We start from the raw sequence: 22,454 nt of genomic DNA on the forward strand, positions 1-22,454 counted from the left end.
ATCTCTGAATCAGATTTGGCCGGATTGATTCAAGGCAGCAGTTCGGATCACTGAATCGCATCTCTGTCCCCTGAATCGGCCAAATCCAAAGCGAATACTAGCTGCTTTGCACAGGCTTATTTTCTATTAGGAACTTTCGGGGGATTACTGAAGGATTATTTAGTGATAAGCTTTCAAAAACTGTAATCTTAGGTTACAAATCACATTGCAGTACACTAATCCTCCCAGTATTCTATGTATGTCCACAACCATAGCACTTCCTTTCACCATAATCTTTTTGTTTTTCCAACATTCCCACTCAATCCCTTTCTCTCTGTAACTATAAATACACTTGCATGCACACATATATATACAGTTTTAAAATTGCCTCAAGTGAGGAGTTATTGCAATTTCATACATTTTCTCATGTGTTACAGAGTGAGGTTGCTGATCATTTTTGTAGATGAAAGCCATTTTTCTGAATAATTTTTCTATTTGAATCCTTTTCCCACTATGTCAGTTATGGTTACATTGTTAGCTATCTCCAGACAGATATAGATAAATTTGCTTTTGGTTTCCTCATAAAAATTGTTTATTAATAAAGTTAATTTTTGCTACCAACAATTTCTCCAACAAGCAGAAAATCAAAACACCTAACACTTAAGTTATTACTATTGATTTGTAGTAAGCTGCAAAAGCCTCCTGGAACAGCCTTGGACTGTATCTATTCCATGCTTCTCAGTCTTTTAACACTGGTTTATGATTTGGATTAAAGATAGGATTGCAGTGAGGATGGGAGGTGGAAGACAAAATCATCTCTAGTTCTATCCCCAAACTATAGAACACTCCTCTGCTGGACAGGCTTGAGTAGGTAGTTTATTAATCCATGTTGCCATAATTTTGATTTTCAACAAAACCCAGAGTTTGCTTGGCTTAGAGCACCTCTCCCCTCCTGTTTTATTCAAAGCATTTGTGCTCACTCCACTCATATTCTGTATATCAAATGTCAGGACTTTACCATTTTTATCTGCCCTCAAGATCTCTTCTCCTTCAGTTATTTCACTCTTTAAGCTTTATTAATTTTGTTTTACTGTGGCTATTTTTAGATATTTTAATAACTGTAATTAAGAGCTTTTTATAACAAGTGACAGAAATAGCACATACTTCATCAATGTGTATAACTGTCCTTTGCTTAAATGGTGGAATAATGTGTTATTCTTGAATTTCTTTAAACCTTTGAGTAAAAAACTGAAGAGTTTTATTTACCTTTTTCTGTATCTGTCTTCACAGGAAAGGGCCCTTTCAGTGGAATCTGCCATCAACAAGTTCAGTCTCTGATTAATATTGATTGTTCTTATATTTTAAAACTCTGCTTGCATGCTGCATTTTTATTCTTGTTCTAGTTTTAATTTGTCCTTGACAGAAGAGGAGCTCTGCTTATCAACGGTCCCATACTGCTGTCTATAGCAGCCTGCATTATGAGATCTCTCTTGATATTGTTCTTACAATTTATTTGGAAGTTTATTGAATGATGCCTTCTTTAATTGCTGCAATCTGATATTTGTCCCAGGGAAAAAAAATTATTCATTTTTTGAAAATGTGACCTCCTTTTTGAACCATTCCAGCAACAAAATGTTGCTTCCAGTGGACTTAATCTGACCATATAATAGTGTTGATTTTTACAAATTTTTACTACTTCATTTAAAGACTAGAGGCTAGCAAACATTAACTCTATTCTTGTGTATCGATAAGGAATAGATATCTAATCCCTTTTTCCTGTGCTGAAGTGCTTTGGCAAGTAGAGAAATAATTCTTCTCCCCTTATAATTCTTTCTTAGTCTTTTCTAAGAATATGGGCATCAGAGTTGGATCCATGCCAATTAAGCCAAACTTCATAGTACCTTATTTACAACTTGAGTGACCATACAGTTATCAGGTTCAGCTGATTCCCTGGAGGTCCCTTCTGACTCAGGCTACTCCCCAAGTCTTGCATAACTTCTAGCATTGCCTGTATCTTCTCTAGAGTTTTATGTCTTATCTTCCCATGCTCCCTTGAGGTTTTACCATCTCCCAATTTTTTTTCAGCAGATTACTGAAGTAAAGATTGGAGGTAGAGAGTCCTGTCTCTGGAGTAACTTCTTGTATGTCTCACATTTGTGATTCTTCCCTAAGCGCATGGAATGTGCTTTTCCCCTGTTCAAAGTCTCTTTTGTCTAAGGGGAATTTTGGAGGCTGGATGAACTTCTAATGGGGATCCCTACTGGTGGCAGATTTCTGCACTCAGGAGTATTGCTGTAATTTTTCCCAACTGTCTGTTTTTTAGAATTAGTTCAGGTAAGCAGCTAGTGGCCCTTTGAGAACAAGGCCTGGATGTTCCCAGGCTTTGATAATTAAATATTTCTACCGAGACTGATGAGGTGTCCCAGTTGCATCTCTGGGTTTCCCAAGGAGAGTCCCAGATGGAGTGAATAGCACTGTGGGATTTAACAACTCTGCCACTGAATATTTTATATTCCAAAATGCACTGTTTTTCCAGCACACTTAAGCAACCTCTTCATACTCCTATTGTTTCTCTTCTATTTAATGTGCTGTCAAGCTGCTTTCTCAAGCAGCCTTCTCTCCAACACTGCCCTGAGACTGTGACTTGTTTGTTACTTCTAATGCATATTCTAGTACAGTGACTTAATCTTCCAAAATAGTCACTTCCTTTTTTACTGGCGGATGTCAGTACTATGATGAAACTCATGGCTTTAAACTCATATCAGTTCTATAAAGTCCTCCTGGCAGGCGACTTGACTTCTTCATTGCTGTTAATGCTGCCTGCTTTGGCCCTTACATTTTTCTTTTTTTTAAATAAATGGATTTTTTTTTTGCAGAGTCCATCCCCTAAATTAGTGGTTCTCAACCTTTTTTGGACTTGAGGCATCCTTCATTAGACTTGAGGCTCCCTTCCATAACTTTTAAAATTTGAACAGCAGCCTATTTCAAACTAATTTATATATTACACGGGATGGACACTAGAGGTGATGAAATCTGGACCTTTTCCAATCTCATCCTTCTTGAAGTGTGAAGCCTAAAACTGGACACAATATTCCAGGTGAGGCCTCACCAGTACTGAATAGGGAGAAAGAATCACTTGCCTTGATTTACAATTTCATCTCTCTTAATATAACCCAGTATGCTGTTGCCTTTTTTGCAACACGAGACTCATATTCAGTTTATGGTCTACTGTAATCCCCAGGTCCTTCATTGCAGGACTGCATCTAGCCAATCATTCCCCAGCCTGTATTTGTGCATACAATTATTCGATCCTAAGTGCAGGACTCTGTGCTTGTCTTTGTTTTCTGATTGACTGAGAACCATTTTTCTAGTTCATCCAAGTCATTCTGAATCCTAGCTGTAGCCTTCAAAGTGTTTCCAACTCCACCTAACTTAGTGTAATTTGCAAATGTTCCATATATGCACTGAATCCCATCACCCAAATCATTAATGAGGATGATAAACAATACTGGACCCAGGACAGACCTCTGGTAACTCCACTTGATACCTCTTCTCAACTAGATATTGAGACCTTGATAACTACTGTTGGAACACAATGATCCAACCAGTTTTGTATCCACCTTTCATTTCCTGTAGTCTGTATTTCCTTAGCTTGTTAATGAGAACGTTGTGAGAGACAATGTCAAAAGCCTTGCTAAAGTCAAGGTATTGCCCTCCTTTATCCACAAAGCCTGTCACATTATTATATAAGGAAATCACGTTGTTCAGGCATGACTTGCTTTAGATGCATCCATGCTGGCTGTTCCTGATCAACGTGTTCTCCTATAGGTAGAACAAAGTGATTTACAGTAGAATCCTTGAGGACCTGCTGTATGATGTTTCCAGGTATTGAGGTCAGGCTCAAAATTCCCTGGATCCTCCTTCTTCTCTTTCTTAAGATGGGCACTATACATACCCTATTCGCAGTCATCTGGGACCTTACCTGACCTCCAAGGGTATGTCCGCACATGCAAGCATGTGTGCTTGCAGCAGCTCAAATAGAAGCAGTGCAAATTTGAGCAGGGGCTTTTTGCCTTGGCACATGTGCTCAGACATGCACTTTGTTGTGGAGCAAATTGTGCCACTTGGGACAAAATAACCCAGCCTGGCTCCTCCCGGATCTGCAGCCAGGGGGAGCTAGAGCCTGAGGCCAGCACCTGTGCTGTCCCCAGCAGTATAAAAAGCTGCTCTGTCCTGGCCCCATTTGTACAAAAAGCTGCCCTGGCAAGCAGCTCAGGGCTACTTGCTCTCAGGAGTTTCTGGGGCCTAGCCACTTGGTACCTGGCGACACTACCCCTTTGCCAGCTGGACTGCTGCAGCAGCATCTCAAATCCATTTTTAAAAATACCCCCAAATCCATGTTTTTCCACAATTAAAACAAAAGACCATGCTATACATGCACACACACACACATCTAGAGAGTGAGCAAGCCATCAGTTGGGCAATGCTTTATTGGTATATTTTCCAAGTTAAAGCAGTGTGGAAGCCTACCAGTGTCTCTATCATCATGATAAAATAAATTCTAAATACCTATATGTGTTGATGTGTACTTTTGGTTTCTTCACACATGATAGGTGTATGATGGGGCAATGTGGTGTTTGCAGGAAGCGGATGGGAAGGGGTGTGGGGGAAGATGGGTGTCTGTGTATGGAGGGACGTAGTTTGGTGTGTGGGTAGGTGTGAGGTGATTGCTGGGGGGACCTTATGGAGGGGCTGCTCAGGAGGGGTGGGTCCCCTGGCCCCCACAGAGTGCAGCCCCCCCACAGGGCCCAAGCTGCCCCCTGGAGGGCCCCAGCCCCCCCGTCCAGGATCCCAGGCACCCTGGAGGCCCACAGCCCCCTGCCCAGGGTCCCAGTTCCCCCCTGGAAGACCACAGCCCCCCCCCAGTATCTCAGCTCCCTGCTGGAGGGCCAAATCCTCCCCCCTCCCCTTGTCCAGGGTCTCAGGCACCCTGGAGGGCCCCAGCCCCCGCATCCAGGGCCCATAAATTACCCTTCGCAGCAACAGTGGGAGTGGGGCGCTCTGAGCCATGGTGTCAGGACCTGGGTCTTGCTGGCCCTGGGGCCTCTCTGCTGCTGGGTCAGGCCATGGTGTCAGGACCTGACACAGCATGTGGGGACTGCATGCTGGGCTCAGCCGGGTTCTGCCAGCCCTGGGGACTGTCTGCTGCCCAGCTGGGCTGTTCCCTTGGCAACAGGACTTGCAGCGTGGGGAACATTTTTTCGTTCCTGCACATGCCTCTTGCCCCACCTCAAAGGGGTTTGAGATGGGGCAAGAGGCATGTGCATGCTTGTCTGGACACGCGCCATGAGTTTTCAGAGCAGAACCAATGCCTCTGCAATCCTCTCTTTGCTGCTAACTATACTTGGTATTAGGTAGCTGCCTCTACTTGTGAAGACAAGTAAAAAAAAGTAATACTTCAGCCTTCTCTGCATCATCCATAACTAAATTGCCTTCTGCATTCCATAAGGGACCTATGGTTTCTTTGATCTGCCTCTTACTTTTGACATACTTGTAGAATTCCTTTTTAGTGCCAATGTATAGCCCTTGCCAGTTACACGCCAAACCATGTCTTAACCTTCCTAATTTTCTTCCTGCATGCCTTTGTGATATTCTTATACTCTTCCCTAGTATTATGAACAAATTTCCACTTTCTACTTTCTAACTGGTAAACATCATAAATAGGGATGCACTCTATTTGCAATTTTGCATTCTTCACAGAAACTGTGAAAAAAGTGTTTTACATGAACCCTGCAAAAATGGAGACTTTTGTGCGGAATCAACAGGAAAAAACTTACTAAAAATAAGATGTTGGCTTTCCAGTGGGAGCCAGCAGTCCTCAAGGCCACTGCAGCCCAGCTGGTGTGCGGGGAGCAGGAGCCACCGACATTAAGGGTACCAGCAACGATGGTGGCTGCTTCCTTCTCCCCCAGTCAGCAGTGAGGGGCAGGGCTGTATAATGGGAGACCACTGTGAAAAGGCTGCAAAAAAATGGCACTGTGCGCCATGAGCGGCTTGTGGTTTTTCCCTCACCTCAGCGGGAATTAAGTAGATCCCTAATCATAAGCATCTCAATACCTGTGTGAGGGGCAGGAAAAGAAGAAGCTTAATGTGCCCTTCTCCAACAGTTAATTTTCTGTCTGATTTTTTGCAAATGAACATATGTAGGAAAGGATCAAACAAATAAGAACAGCACCACCAACAGTAGCAACAAACAAAACCAGTCAACCAAAACAAAACCTCTGAATTTTGCACTTTTAATAATTGGTAGCGTTTGCCTTCTAGATTTTGTTTTAGGTGACAATTTGGAAGACTGGGACAAATTACTCGGGACAAATTACTTTACACAGGAAAGCTCCTGAAGTATGCAAGATCTTGTTTATGCTCTTGCTTTATCTCAGAATATTTAATTGTTAGTACTTGTGTGATTTATTTCCTAAAGGTTCTGAGCGTGCTAATTTGTATTGTTCACAGATGGCTTTCTGAGTCAACGGTATTCAAGTTTTGCAATGATATTAGAGGTAATGAGCAATTTTATGCATGTTTGTTATGATTACATTGTACTCAAAGTTGGAATCTATTTTTAAATTTCTGGTAGGTTGATATTTGAAATGCACATAATGGAATCTGGCATTATAAACTGAATAAGGGATCAAACCAAGAACTCATTCTGTGCCACTGCTGCTATAGTATGTGGCAATAGATACAGTTCTGGATCTTTCTGCAAATTTATTTTGATTTGTTTATTGCAAATACCTACACTTTTATTTTTTATATGCATGACAATGCAGCCCTGTGTGGTGTAGTTGCAAACTGTGTCCATAACAGCAGTTTTTGAGAACCAGTCCAACCTTTGCCACTGATTTACCTTATATTTTGCTGTATTTGCAACATACTTAGATATTTTAGCTTTTTACTGGCTAGTAATATTTCCAGTTAGGAAACAATACTAACTACACTTGCAAATGCTTAGTGAATAGTAAAAATCAAACCCATCTCTTTAAAAGTGTATTTGTCCGAGGCTAACAGAATAACCAGCTACCACATTTTTGATGGAATTGGTATCTCTTCACGTGGCTTAGGTTTGTCTGGGAGAGCTATAACATCCTGCTAGTTCTCACGACTCTTCTAAGAGCTGGCTTTTAAAGAGAATGTGCTGTTCTATGTTTGTGAGGGCTGTTCTTTTGTGGATCATGGACCCCTTAACATTTTCAGATGGCTTTGTGGAGCTTCTTTTAGCCTTCTTGAGATTTACAGTGCTCTCTACTGTGAACATAAATACCTGCTGATCTGTCATAAGCAATACTTCACTTTTTACTTTCTCTGCAGTGCTACTCACTCCTGGAAAAATCTTAAAGGGCTATTATTACTTTTTAATGATATCTAATGGGTTCCTTTCCTCTGTGAGTTACTCAGATACCTTACAGTGCTATATTTGCTACAACAGTGTGATAAAAGGTCTCCTGCAGAAGAAGCTGTATAAAAAAAGAAAGAGACTGGCTTGACTCCTGTTACAAGGCAAGGCAGTGACTGCTTAACCTAGCAGTTGTTAGTATGAAAATAAATAGCTCAAGTGAAAGAAGATTGTCATCTACTTAAATTGGAAATTAACTGGCAAAATAAAACAGGCAGCTGCTGGCTCATTCTTTACGAAACAAGGTGAGAGAGGAAGCATAAACAAGGCAATCACTCCTTTTCCTGTACTAGGGGGAGCCACCATTGCAAAAGTGGTGGGCCAAAACTACTCAGCTCAGTTAGAGACAGGCTGGCCTTTCTGATCTGGCTGTTGCCACCACTTCTGCCCCGTATGCTGAAACTCTGCAAAAGCTCGGACTTCATGGGTCAGATAGAATATCTCTACAGGCTGGTTTTGGCCTGTGGGCTGCAGGTTGCTAGCCCCTGCCCTATATCATAAATTACATAGAGCAATTAGAGGCCTTGTGTTTGTTTCCTGAACCAGCACTATCGAAGCACCTGGGAAAGTCACAGCCTCCAGTTGTAGTTGCAGTCACAGAAGCAGTGCATTTGAACAGAACTACGCCCTTGCCTCTTTCTGTTCCAGAGGTAAGATGCGTGTAGCAACTCGTGGTGAAATGGGAAATAGGGGCTTCGGCACATCCCTACTTGTACGGTATGATAGGTTTGGTGGTATCTTTGGTTGGACCCACTCTATAGGGCAGTGGTTCTCAGCCTATTTGCCACAGTGGGCCACACTTGCAGGTCTCTGTTATGTGGGCTGCATGCACATAACTCACTCCCTGTGTATCCCTTTCAAAACCGTTTTGGCAAGATGTCACCTGGGCAGAAACAGTGCGCCCAGTGGGCTGAGTGTGGCCTTTCAGGCACACTGCCGCCTGTCCTGCCTGCTTCCCCAAAGCAGGCACTAGGCACAACAACCTCTGCCCACTCCTGCTTATTCTCACCCGGCTGCGGGCCGGGGGTACAAGCCTGGCAGGCCCTGCCTCTTGGCCGGGGGTGGGGTGGGGGGCGCCATCGTAACAGACAGTCCAGGTTTTTGCTGCTCTGTCCTCTATTAATACAGAATCCGGCGCCTTTACAGCCTTTTTTTTTTTTTTTTTCCAAACAGAAGACAACCGGCTTGTCCTCCACGGTGGCCACCCTAGTGGCGGGGCCGTGGGCTCCCCTCAGGAGCTCCCTTCTTCCTTGCCGCAGCCCAGCCCAGGGTGCGCACTGAGGGCGGAGCCGCGCGGGCGCAGGTGGCCCTGGGCGGGTTTTGCCCCAGCCCAGCCCGGGTTTGGAGGAGGGACGCGCGCAGCCCCCGCCCCGCTCCGCCCCCCCACCTTGCCGCTCCCGGCAGCAGGCTCACGGGAGAGGGCGGGGCGTGCGCGAGGCCGGCGGAGTCGTCACGCGCCCGCCGCGGTCACGTGAGCGGGGCGGGGGGCGCCGCGCGTGCATTTCTGTGGTCTCCGCGCGCGCCTCGGGAGCGGGGTGTGGGGTTTGGAGTCGCTGCTGCCGCCATCATCATGGTGCTGGAGTCGGTGGTGGCGGAGCTGCTCAACCGCTTCCTGGGTGCCTACGTGGAAAATCTCAACAAGTCCCAGCTCAAGCTCGGCATCTGGGGCGGTAGGAGCGGCTCCTTCTCCCCTCCCCCCGCCGCGCACCTGCTGGGAGCCCTCGGAGGGCTGTGTCCCTCACGGGTGGGGGAGGGAGCCTCGTGGGGCTCGCCCACGCATCTCTTCCCCCCTCCCCCCACTGTGGATGCAGAGCCCTGCCCACGGCTGGGAGGGGAAGGAGCTGCTGGAGGGTTGGTGCTGGAGCCCATGTGGTGACCACAGCCAGAGACATACCTAGACAGACCCTACCCTCAAGCATGCGCTAATGCCAGCTGCCTGATTATAGTCCCCAACCTGCCTTGCATCCTGAGCAAGCCTGGCGGCAGCAGTTTCATATCCTCTGGGCTTGCAGCTGACCTGACTGCTCCTTTCTTGTGTCTTGTAGGCAACGTGGTGCTGGATAACCTGCAGATAAAGGAGAATGCCCTTGTAAGTGTTCCCAAAGCACCAGGACTCTTAACCTTTCCAAGGCCTCCCCTTGCACCCCAGGTGCTGGGCCATGGGGCCTCCTGCTCCTCACTTGGTCACTGAGGGCTTGCTTTTAACTGCCAGTGATTGTTTCTTAAACCGTGGGGCACTGTTTGTCCTCAGGCTTGAACAGGTACAACTGCATGATGAGTCTTTCTCAGTGGGGCTAATCTCTGCCCCCCCCCCCCCCCCGTGGGTCAGGAACTGGAGATAGTTTAACTGTGTTGCCCGTCCTTTCTATATTCTTGCCAAGCTGGAGGAAAATGTGAGAGCTGTCGTTGACTGCAGTTCCATCTTGTCCAGTCTGCTGGGGTACTTCCCTTTCCCTCATGAGGTCCATCACTGGGCAACGTCAGCTGGCTCCTTGGACTCCTGTGAGGGCCACTGGGTGCTGTCCTTGGTGCTCTGCTCGGTGTCTCCCCTTGGCATACTGTTTTTAAACCTGACCTCACTCCTGTCCCTGTTATGTATAGTTGTCTCAAGCATTCAGTTGTTGCCTATCTAGTGACCTCCCTTTCTAAGGGAGGCCTACAGCATTTCCTTGTGGGCATTGGCCCAGGGTCTCCAGGCACCAGACTTGTGTCATGGAGGCAGAGAATGGATACTGAAATGGAGAGTGACCTGGATATGATTAGGGGTTCCCCTCCCTTCCTCTCCCACTTTTAGCCTTTAGGATTTAAGGTCTAGGAAGTTCCAGTTCAGAGTCTGTATCCCTAACTTTTGTGCTCAGGAGCTACTGATGCCCCTTTCCTCCAAGAATTTGTCCAGTCCCTCTTTGAATCTAGCTGAACTGTTAGCATCCACAGCCTGTGGTGGCAAAGAGTTCCACGCTTCAAGTAGAGGCTGCGTGAAAGCTTCCTTTGGTTCATTTTAAACTTGCTACCTTTTAGTTGTATTTGATGACCCCATCAGGAAGTCATTAACATTATGGATGCTCATTTCCAATCTTAGACTTACTCTGTTTGCATATCTAATGGGTCCTTGTGTCTGTGTGGAGCCTCCTTGGCTTTAATCACGGTGAGAAGTTGTAGGCCCAGAGGTTCTCCTTTTAAGGCTGGCCTGTACGGTGGGTGCTGGGACTGAGAGCTGCAGCTGAATCCTCAGTGCAGCTGAGGGACTGCTTGGTGTGGCAGTGGTCAGAGTGGGCATCAACAAAACTCTTTGTGGAGTTTTGTTGAATGGGGTTCTTCTTGGGTGTTGGGATCCTGCTCAGTGAATGCCCTTTTGCAGAAGAGCTTACAGGGTGTGTGCATGTGTGCTTTGAATGAAGTATTTTAAAATGTGTAGGTAATGCTTTAAGCCTGTATGACTTTTTTGGCACATACAAACTCTCACACTGGTCACTGGTAGTAGTACTGGTAGGTTGGGGAAATAACAGGGAAGATATATTCTTCTTTACAACTACATAGAAAATATTGTGACCACATTTTCATTCTTTACATTTCTTCATTTACTTGAATAATATTGAAAGAGTTTTACTGGAATATTAGAGTTCAAACCAAGAACTTATTCTGTGCCACTGCTACTGTACTGTGTGGCAATAGATACAGTTCTGGATCTTGCTGGAAACTGATTTTTGACTTGTTTATTGCAAATACCTACATACATTTATTTTCTATATATGCATGACAATGCAGCCCTCTATATTTTGCCTATATTTGTAATGTATTTAGATATTTTAGCTTTTCACTGATTACTAATATTTCCAGTTGGGAAACAATACTAACTACTAGGGCTGTGTGAAATTTTGTCAGCTCTTTTTTTTCCAAGACTGTTGTGACTCATTTCAAGCTTGAAACAGTGAAATCAAAATGAAATGAAGGGTTTTGAAACAGCCTTGAGGACAATCATTTCAAGTTCTGAAGCTGGGCTTGCCTGCAGGGAAACAGAAAGTAAGGAGAGGGAGGGGGAAGAGGAGACGAAGGGCACAGTGAGGGTGTGCCTTGGCACATGCTGGAGGAAAAACTCCTGCAGGAGAGGAAAGAAGGGCTCTGTCACAGTTTGGCTGCCTGAGATGTTGCTGATGCTACGGTGCTCCTGCTGACTAAGTTATTTTACCTCTTGTTATTTAAAATATTGAATTGAGATGAGGCTGTAGGAAAGGAGGAGACCGCACTACTGTCATGCAGAGGCCCCAGCACCAGTGAGGGTGGGCCTTACACACACATATACCCCCCCCACGAGTTTTGCTTGTCAGCAACTTGAGGTGCAGTTTCCCAGAAACCACTGCATCTATCTCCTTGAGCTGGCAAGCTTCATACCCTTGGAAGGAACTACCATCCCTGATGTTTTCATCCAAATCTGCCCCCAAATGACAAAGTTATAGGCAGTTTTGTGCTTCTCCATTATAGCCTATGGGTGAAATATTGAAACAGCATCAAAACAGCAAACCTGTTTCAACTAAATGAAATGGAACAGTGTTTTCGAAACAAAATAAAACTTGAAACGAAGCATTGTTTGGTTGAATCAGAAGTTGAAAGGAAATGGTGCTGTTTCGCACAGTCCTACTAACTACACTTGCAAAGGTTAGTGTATAGTAAAAATCAAACCCATCTACCAAATAACCAGCTACCAAATTTTTGATAGAACTGGTATCTCTTCATATGGCTTAAGTTTGTCTTGGAGATCTATAACATACTGCTAATTCTCGCGCTCTTCTAAATGCTTCTAGAGTACATACCTCCAGTACTGTGAAGTGTAATGTCATTATGGATACTTACTCTGACATAATGCCAGAGCAGGATGGAAGAACAGTTAAGGCTTTTTTGCTATACTTCCAAAGATAAGAGCTTGAGACTTGTTCTGGATTTGTATGGGAGGCTGTCCATCCCCCATATATCTAGCCATGAATGGACATGTGGTTATTAGGTTGCAGTCAGGTGGCAGAACCTTCTGTGTCATTCTTTGTAGAAGTTAGGATGCCTTAATTATGCTAACTTAGGGCCCCTTAGACTTGGGTGGAGCTTTGTTTTGCAATTTTTTTTCCACCTCTTTTTCTTTTGCCTCTGCTGCAGTGACTAACTGTATCTATTTGTGGTTTGCATGGGATTGAGGCATCTTGATGCAAGTTGCAATATTCTTCTGAAGCAGTTATGTGTTTGGGTGTTTTATGAGGGTTTAGGGGAAACTCTGGTAACTGAAACTTGAGATCTACTCTAAATCCTCTTCTTGTTTTGGGCTTTTTTAGTATGTAGACAAGCTACTCGGGTTTAACTTTGATCCGTGATGGGGATCTTAATGATGCTTGTTGACTTGAATACAAAGATCTCATCAAAACTTGTAGATGGTAAACAGTATCTGTAGTGCTGTCTTCCTTTTCTGTCTGTAACTGCTCCATGAAAGGCCCTTGATTTGATCTCGTTACAGGACTAGGCCAATGGGCTTTTCCTTAGCCTAGCTGAAACTGTCCCTATTGTTTGACACGGGTACTTTTTATAAACAATTTTTGAGAACCAGTGTTGCCTGTGGTGGCTTTAAAGTTTATGATTATAGTTTAGATGGAACTTCTGCTTTTATAATTCAACTATTGACACCAGTGTTTTGGAAAGATGTATAGTCAAGGTATACTACAGTAAGATGTTTATTAGTTTACCTAGTTACAGAGCAAGGGCAGAAAGAGAATATAAGCTAGAGAACTGAAAGTCAACATCACTTGAGTGTATATAGATTGTGGAGTCCATTTCTGAGCAAATATAAATTTTATATGTATATAAAATAAAACAGTGCACAAAAACCTAACTTAGCTGCAATTCCATAACTACAGAGAGCTAACAATATTAGAAGCAGACTAGTGATAGAAGATTGGAACAATTCATTCTTAGCCATCCATCTCTTTTAAAAGCAGTCCAGACTTTTAGGAGATTTCAATTTATTATTATAAATGAATATTAACATAGGGTTTTACTGTACTTTCATCAGCCTTTGCAAGTGAAGCAGTACTCACTGTCCTATATAGATGGATGCTTTTCTGTCTTTTTTGTTTTTTTTCCTTTCCTTACTTAAAGCTGTTAATTAATATTTTAATGTCCAAAATAAGCTATGTTCCATGTTTAAATTGCTTTACCCGCAATTCAGAAGATGTCTAAACCTGGTGGAAATCTCTTTACTTCTAAAGATTGCAATCTTAATTGGGGAATCTTACCAACTTTTTGTGAAACTTTATTTAGTGTATGTAGTTTCAGCACATTGTTTCAGCCATTTTAAGGTGATGTAAATACCGGTGTGAGGAGCTTGAAAGCCACTGGGTAGCATTGTTGACTTGTGTCCATTTACCATGTGGGACATGATTTTGTGAAATAAGGATTAGCACCCCTTAAAATTAAGAACTGTTAAGACGTTTGCCTCCAAACCAGTCTCCCTAGTAGAGATGACTTTGATTGGTTTTTATTTGATCCTTGAGATTTAAAAATACTTTCTCCTCATTTGACTTCTTAAAACCAGTATGCCCAAGTACAGAGGTGTTTTTGAAATTTTTGGGGGGAAATAAGAGTATCTGTGTAGTACAGTGAAGTGCCAATTGAAAAATACAGTTCTCAGTCGAGAATAATGAGATGTAAATTTTAATATTTGAGGCTAGTTAAAGTGGATTAGAATTGGTATAATTTAAACCTTTTTGACTTTGTCACAACTGGTTCTTTACAATCCAGAGATGATAACACTATCGAGTGTTCTTGATAACACTTGCGTGGTCCAGTTTCTTAAATGGAACCAAGAGTCTGAATTAGCTGCTTGTCATTTCATGGTTTGGCTTCATGAACGTAGTCTATTCTTGACAATTTTAGTAGGGAGTGTTATGTAGAACGTTCCTTCATTGCATTAATGAGGAGTTTTGTGTAGGTATCTGGCAAGTTAGGTAACAATATCAAAAAAAAGTTCTCCCCATGTAAATACACAAAGTGGTAATGGCAATTTGTTCTCATCTGAACAATGAAGACTTGGCAGGGCAGGCTTATAGAGGAAGATGTTTAATGTCTCATTTTAAAAGTATGTAGAGTACTTGAAAGCAAGTTATTTTAGGGTTTTTTCACCAAACTAGGCAGTATTCTCTTTGCAGGATAGAATTTCTGTAAATATTTATTCTGAAAGTTTATAAAAAAAGAAAAAGCTGTTCCTGTAAGCTGATCCACCTAGATGCAGTGATCTGCTCATAGTCCACAGGGTAAGGACTCTTAATGCAGGGTAAGTTACTTGCATTCTGGCATTTCACTACAACTTAATATTTTTCTATGATGCTGGTTGCAACTAATTCTCTTTTAAAAGAAGCTAATGGAACCTTGATTTGCCACTTCTCATCTGCCATCGCAGGTGATGGGGCGATTCACAGTCCTTGGTTTGTGAAATGATCTTGTTCATGATGGAGTCCTTCTGTCCTATTGAAATCAATAGGGAGTAATACGTGCTGACATTTAACAAATGCTGAAGTGTTTTCCTGACTATGCCCTGATAGTCTGGAACAGGCTTGTCCAATTTCTGAGTGTTTAGGGGCTGCACACTGTGTGAGCTGTTTCCTGCTTCATGCAGGATGGGTAGGTTCCCCAGGTGCCTGCAGGCAGCACTGGTCTTCCCCCTGGGGTAGGGGCAGAAAAAGGAAGCCTGGAGGAGGCAGTGGAAGACCCCAAAAGGGATAGACAGCAGGAGCATTGCAGGGAGCAGTACCTCTGTGGGAGTCTGGGCTGCCAGTTAACATGCTGCCAGCTGCACTTGTCCCCTGGGCTATGAGTTTTACAGTCGTCCTGGTCTAGAATACAGCTGCAGATACATGTGTATTTTGTCTTTAAGTTGTTTGAAATTGGATAGTTGTTCTTAATCGTTATTTTTTCATATATATATATATGAAAAAGAAAGGTAATGAGTGTTTTCTCCTGGAAATGAGCTCTCCTGGCATTTGCTGGAAATGTATGCTTGATTATGTACAGTAGTAGCTTGATATGCTTGAAGTCACAGATCGTAAAATAATGTAGAACTATGGTTAGGCATGATGGTATCGCACAGTAGACAATGAAGTCATGCCCGTTTCTTCTGGGGGAGAGGGTATGTATGTGTGTGTGAGAGAGAGAGAGACAGTTATTAGGATTAGGATAACTAATTTTTCTTTTAATAGCTTCCCTCAGTTTGCAATTTTACTAAAATACATTAAGTATTTCTGTATGTAGTGTTAATTGACTCAACTTTATTTTCAGTTAATTTCATAGATTATCACTGCCCTTGTACTCTAAATGTAAGGAATATTTTTCTCTGTGATTAATTTGGTTTAAGGCTAATATCTACTTGAAGAATTTTGTGTAACGTGACTAAAGTTCTTTTGTATAGTATCTAGCAAAATGAGTTAATTTATAAAATGGATGGTAATTCTGAAACTATGATTACAATTACTTTTCTCCCAACAGAGTGAATTGGATGTGCCCTTTAAAGTAAAAGTTGGCCAGATAGGTAAGTAATTATCACTACACAAGTGGTTTACTGAGAAAGTAAGAGCCTTGTTACACTTAAGTGGCTTCTGGAGCTCTTAACCCTTGGTCTGGCTGCATGTTTTACACCTTTTAAGTGTTTTTAAAGCACTTATTATTCAGTTCAAAATTATGCCACTCCAGAGCAGGATTATCTCCAATCGGCCTAATTTTCTTCCTGTTCCAGTACTCTGTGGCCACTTCTTCCTCCAGCTGTTCCTCTCAAGTTGAATTCCTCCAGTATCTCAGAATGCAGTGGCCCCTCCTGACTCAGGATGAGCAGGGATGCTGGGTCCTGTGGGGCTGGGCATGGTACCTTGCCCCCCAGGGACATTAGGCAGTGCGAGGACTTGGTGGCTGTGGTGCTCCCCTCTGCTACTTGGACTGGCTTTGCTCCTGTTGGTGACAGTGTAAGGGGATTGGCGATACCTGAGCTCTGGAGGAAAAAACATTGGGTCCCTCAGAGTTCAGGCAGTGCCTGGCCCCACCAGCAGCCCAGGGTTGTGTGCAGGGTGGCAAGCACTGAGCTCTGGAGAAAGAAGGGTTGGATGCCAGTGCTTAGTGAGCAAACTCCAAGGCTGCAGCCCTGGAGCTCTCTGGTCTTGATGAAATGGACACAATCGCTCTGCACAGAGTGAGGCAGCCCTGCTCTCGATGTGGAGCTGTTGCATGAGTTCCAGAGAGCCCCAGGGAAGCTGCTATTTTCCACCCCCACTTCCCAGTCTTTCTCGTTTAATTGAAACAGACACAGTGGCTCTGCACTGAGAGCAGGTCCCCCAGGTTTAAGCCCTGATAGCCCTGCTCTGTGCGGAACACCCACAGTCCGACTAGACCAGAATGCCTCGGGGAAAGCATTTGATATTGTAGAGCTGTGGCAGCTCTGTGCTGAGAGCAGGGCTGAAGTCTGAAAGCCCCACGCACAGTGTGGAGTTGCTATATCAGTTTCAGTGAGGCCAGACGGCCCCAGAGAAGCTGCTTCCCCAGGTCTCTCTGGTCTTGCTGCAGCTGCCATGGTGGGGGGCTCACTGTCTGCCTGGTGGGAGCCCCACCCATCTATTCCCCAATCAGGGGAGGGACGGGGGTCTGGCTAGACACTGGCCCTGAGAAGGGAGCAGGGAAGAGGTTTACTTCCCCGCCCCTCCTTCCTCTGTCCCACCGACATGGACTGGGCTCTGCCTGGTGCTCCCCCCTTGCTACTGCGGCATCAGAGCCGGGGCGTGGCTAAACGGCTCCTGAGTCAAAGCGGGCACGGAGGAGGGTTATTTCCCCCCTCTGCCCTCTGGGCTCTGCAGCAGGGTCTGCCCACTCCAACCGTTGCCACACGGAATAGTCCCCCTCCCTGCCCTTTCTGCCTTGGGGGCCATGCTGGCCAGTGTTTCGCTGGGCTTCCGGCCCCATTGCTGTGGTGTCAAAGGGGTAGCCCCAGGTGGACTCTGGCCTGGGTCCATGCTAATGAGGCCGGCAGGGGGGATTTAAACCCTGCCCTGGGCAGTTCACTTGAAGCTACTGCCAGGGCTGGCTATGTACCACCCCCAGCACAGCTTCCCTGCATTCGAGGGCTGCTTTAGCACCTTTTGGCTCCTGGCCTGAGCATGTGCCTGCATTTCGTTAGTCCAGACAGAATGTCTGTGCAGTTGCAATCTGATTCAGTCTAGCCAGGTTAGATTAATCTGCAAAGATTGAATCAATTCAGGCTCCAGTTTTTTTTAATGTCTGTCACTGGCCCTAGTGTCAAGTCACAGCTGTGCAGGTGAAGGATGGCTAGAGTACCTTTTTTGCCTTGCTGTGAGACTGTTCTACTAAGCTGACCAACAGAGCTGATTAACATTTACAGCAAAGCATAAATTCTAACAAGGCCCTAAGTGAGATTTCAAGTCTTAATGTAGAACTGTTTTGCACTTGTTTTCATATGGATAAACTTTCCTAAATGGCTTTTTGCACATGCTTTCTAGTCCTTTTCTTGCTGGGGAATAAACAAATCAATTGGAAAAATGTTGCCTCAATGGTTTAAAATCCTGTTTTAGAGGACCTTGGTCATCTGAAACATGTCAGTAGGGACCTCACTAATGTGGGAACTCTTTTGGGAAAGTAAAAGCTACTTAAATCTAGTGGGGGGGTTTCATCCATGCCAATTGATTTCTATTCTTGGTAGTGATCACTAATATATCAACTCCTGGAAATTTAAAATGCATACATAGAAGTGCCTAAACATTTTGAACTTTTTTTTAAATCGTTTATATATATTTTTTTAATAACTTTTTTTTATAGCTTTCTGGAATCTCTCACTTTAATTTTTTTTGCTGCTTACTCTACTAATCTATATGTCCAAGTTAGAATCTTTTCTCTACAGAAATACAACTTGCATGCGTATTGGAGCTATTGTTCCACACTGAAATGGCTTTTAAAAACTTATCTCAGGCCCCTGTTGTTAAAATGTGGTCTTACTTTTGAGTAACCTTTTACTTCCTCTTGGTCTAGTTGCTGCACTTTGTTACTTGAGGCGTTGGGGTTTAAAAACGTATGGGTCAGAAGTACTTATGAAATGATGAATTTCCCAAATTTGTATCTGCTTAATACCTGCATAATCTCAGACTGTGGGTAGCAAATTCAAGTATTTGAGCCTTATTTCAAACTAAAGCTTTAGGTTTATTCATTCACTTGTAGTCTAAAAAGCTGAATGTATATTGTATTTAATCTGTTTAGATAAGCTTACTCTGAAAATTCCTTGGAAGAATTTGTATGGTGAGGCAGTAGTTGCATCTCTAGAAAGCTTGTATCTACTCATTGTTCCAGGAGCAAGTAAGTAATATCCTAAAATCATAATGGGGAAAAAAAATGGTTTTAGAAATGCGAAGGCATAACTATGTGATATGCCGTACTAATTACTACTAAAATAGAACTGTTAAATAGCATGGTTGACTTGTTTAAAGTCTGTTCCCTAATGGAAACAACAACATTAAAGTATTTGTGGGGTGTTTTTTTCACTCTAGCATTTAGGCCTATATTGGTTACTCATTGCTGGGCTTAACTTGTAAAATCTTCAAGGGACCTTTTTGTTTACATCTGACTCTGGGGGTTTTGAAGGCTTTTTCTCCTTTTCCCCCCCTGGAATGGGTTAATTCAGTGGTTCTCGACCTTTCAGGCATCACAGCTTCTAGTAAGTCCTCTCCCCCTACCCTCCTCCCTGCCAGCTCTTGTTTTGGGGCAGGGGGTGGTGCTCCGGCTGGCCTTGCCCTCCAGCTTTGTCCCTTCTGTTATGGCAGGGCTCTGGTTCCCGCCATTCCCCTTTGCCTGCAAGGTGTGGCCCCTCAGTCCCCAGTGTAACGACAGTGCTCCACCGTCTGTCCTGTCCATCTAGAGCACTCTGGCTGCCAAAACAGCCAGTCAGAGCATGAATAAAGCGTTATGGACAGACAGACATTCTAAGGCTTTTATAATATTAGAATAGGTTGTTTTAAGCATGAAAATTTCAAATATGTTCAAAACTCTCTTCCAGGCATTAAATATGATGCCGAGAAAGAAGAAAAATTTTTACAGGACAATAAACAAAAGGAACTTGCAAGAATTGAAGAAGCTTTGCAAAAAGCATCAGCGAAAGGTAATTTTATTTACAGATTTAATGAAAAAGCTTTAAGCAGTCCACACAGTATTGGAGAAGATAGACATTAGTCTGTGACCCCACAACTTGTACATTTAATTTGCTGGTTCTATTTGTCTTCCTTGAAGAATGACACTTTCTTGGAAAAATGAAAAGATAATCCTGCTAGCCGAGCCTGTAGTTACCACTTAAGACACATTGACTATCATTCGTTTGAGCATCCAGTATACAATATATGCAAAAGATACTGATGGAATTGTTTTATTTCTGTGATGCATGAGGAGCAAAACTGCTTGAACTTTGACCCTGAATAAAGCAAAGTTAAAGTTAGGGGGATTTAGGCAGCTCATACCTGTGAAGGCTCATGCAGCATATTCTTGAGCAGCAGCTCTTCCTCTCCCTTTTTTAAAGCGACTAAAAAGTATACTTAGTCTGAATTGCACTTCAGAAAACTAATTGGCTTCATGATTTGCTGTTTTGTTCCTGTCTTATCCCATTCTGAATTATTACCTTATTGCCTTAATTTGCATGTTTTAAATCAACTTACAATGGAGAGGCCTTTATTCTTTTTTACAAGTTCCTGTAGTGTTGGAAAACTGAAGAAAACGCTGCATACTGATTAATTCTCCTTCCATTATGTAAATCCATTTGGACCAAAGATTATAAATTCCGATTTTGTATTTTATTTGTGTTCACTCCTGGAATACTATTTAGAAGTTCCTTATAGAATTAGCCACACTATGGTGGGACGTAGAGAAAATCTTAACTTGGGTATTTTGTTCATATACTTAACTTTCCTTTTAGAATGTTTTTTTCTGAGAGAAGAGAGGAATAATATCTTGCTGCTACTGTTGTAGCTAGACTCTTTCGTCATGGCTGTGGCTGTCAATAAAGCTTTGTTTATGCTGAAAGAAATTCTTAGGATGTGTTTGTTTAAATTTTAGTAATATGATTGTTTGCCTTTCACAAAAGAGACTAGGACAGGAATTTGTTGCTGCACCTGTAAGAGATGCAACACTGAACTTACAGTCAGGGGAGAAAAGGCTTAAGGAGTTTGTAAGACATTTTTGTACCTTTTTTGATCCTCACCAGCCCTTCTCTTTTGGGGATGGAGGGAGGCCCCTTGGAGAAACTTTAAATGGCACTGGAAATGTACTTGTCTAAGTTGCCCTGTGGGACATTGGTAGGAATCTCATTGGTATTTGGCCTTGATTTTAGCATGTTTCATCTCTGGAGCTTGGATACCAGCTTCGTTATGACTAATGAATTTGTTGTTCTTGCCCAAGCAAATTTCACCAGCTTAAATAAGTTAACAGAATCTACAAAGTTTGCAAAAAAGAGTCCAAAAATAAAAGTGAGCCCAGATAGCATTGCCATGTAGTTGTATAGTTCAGAGGTTTTCAATTGGGGGTGGGGGGAGGTTACTTTGGAAGGCCTTAGGGGTTATGTGGAAGTAGCATGGAGAAGCTGGTGGCACTTCTGGTTTTGCTGCTGTATGGGGTACCCCAACCAAAAAAGGTTCAAAACCCCTGCTATAGTTACAAAAATGAAATGTGGGGGTATTTAAAGGAGTCAGGCCATTATATGTATGTCTGTATTAGGTGTCTGAAGAACTAAAGAACTGCATGGGAACAATGAAAAGCTGCTTTCTGTCTTTGGTCATCTTGTTAGTTCATATTACATTTGATCTGTAACTAAAGCAGTGGGGGCCAACCTTTTTAGGCAGGCAGGCAGGCCACAAATTAGCCCTGCACCTTTCCTGAGTGTCACTTCATTCCCCTTCCTCTGCCACATCTACTGCTTTGCTTTACTTTGCTTGTACTATTTGCTGCCATGCTGCCTGTCCCTTCATTGATCTGCTTTGTGGCACATACTGCGGGTTAGCCACTCCTGAACTAAAGTAAGTATATACACTTAATAGTTTTAGTGTTTCCTTTGATCTTGAAGTAAGGAGAAATTGAACTTCTTTTTGAAAGTCATGCATTTCATTCAATGAAATTGAAGTAAAAATTGAAGTACTTTTTTCATTTAAAAAACCAAAATTTTTGCATTTTTTGATTATTGCTACCATGTGGATCAAGGCAGTCATTCACAAGACCCCTTGTATGGCTTGCAGAACTTAGTTTACAAGGACATCAAGCCTGGTGGGTATGCATGGTTAATTATCTTTCTCTTTTAAAAGCAGCTAAAGGTAGAATTGGAGCTGTCATGAGTTACTTTCTTGTTATTCAGATTTTCTGGTAAATAGACAAATTGTAGAGACTCTTAAAATGATTTCAACTACCAGATCTGTAAGAGGTTACTTAAAATGACAGGGAAATGGTTAACCACTACCTTTTGAAATCAGGGTGGTAATTATGAAACATGACCTGTTATCTAACTTACAGGTAACTTTATAGTTAGGCTACTGATAAGAGGAAGAGGCAGGTCTACAGCCCAACCTTTTATTTATGTGCACCATAAAACATGAGAACAAACATTTATCCCAAAGTTTATCTGGCTACCTGTGACAGCACAACTTAGATTCTCACGCCGACTGGGGAGACTTGAGGCAGGAGGAGGGTGGCATGCAAGTTGGCAGCAGATGTTCTTAAATTTGAGTTCTCTAAATTTCCTTCTAGCCTATACCCAATGTCTATAGAAGGCATTTTAAACATTCTAATGACCTCTGTTTGGTCTTATTTAAATTTCTTGGTTTCCCTGAAACTGGACTGAACTAGATCTCTTGTGGACTTAAAAGGTGTCAGTTAGTTGGGATTTATATCCTTTGGAAAGAGGGAGAGTTTCTTATTTTATTTCCTTCCCCATTTTGGTATACTGTTTCTGTTTTATTCTTTACCTTAATTGAGT

General features: G+C 43.0%; 1 protein-coding gene across 2 annotated transcripts in view; it reads left to right on the forward strand.

Moving 5' to 3' along the window:
• The first annotated feature begins 8,939 nt into the window (after positions 1-8,939).
• VPS13C (vacuolar protein sorting 13 homolog C) overlaps positions 8,940-22,454 on the forward strand; it is a 154,097-nt gene continuing 140,582 nt past the window's right edge. Inside the window, exons 1-5 of one of the 2 annotated variants that reach the window (XM_019533419.1) lie at positions 8,940-9,102; positions 9,478-9,521; positions 15,947-15,989; positions 18,710-18,805; positions 19,503-19,604. In XM_019533419.1, coding sequence (XP_019388964.1) covers positions 9,003-9,102; positions 9,478-9,521; positions 15,947-15,989; positions 18,710-18,805; positions 19,503-19,604 — 385 coding nt within the window. In that variant the 5' untranslated portion in view covers positions 8,940-9,002. The remainder of the gene's footprint in view (positions 9,103-9,477; positions 9,522-15,946; positions 15,990-18,709; positions 18,806-19,502; positions 19,605-22,454) is intronic. The other variant, XM_019533418.1, reaches the window with a different exon arrangement.

This window comes from Crocodylus porosus, unplaced genomic scaffold, assembly GCF_001723895.1.
Source record: "Crocodylus porosus isolate Cpor-Errol unplaced genomic scaffold, CroPor_comp1, whole genome shotgun sequence".
Lineage (NCBI taxonomy): Eukaryota > Metazoa > Chordata > Crocodylia > Crocodylidae > Crocodylus > Crocodylus porosus.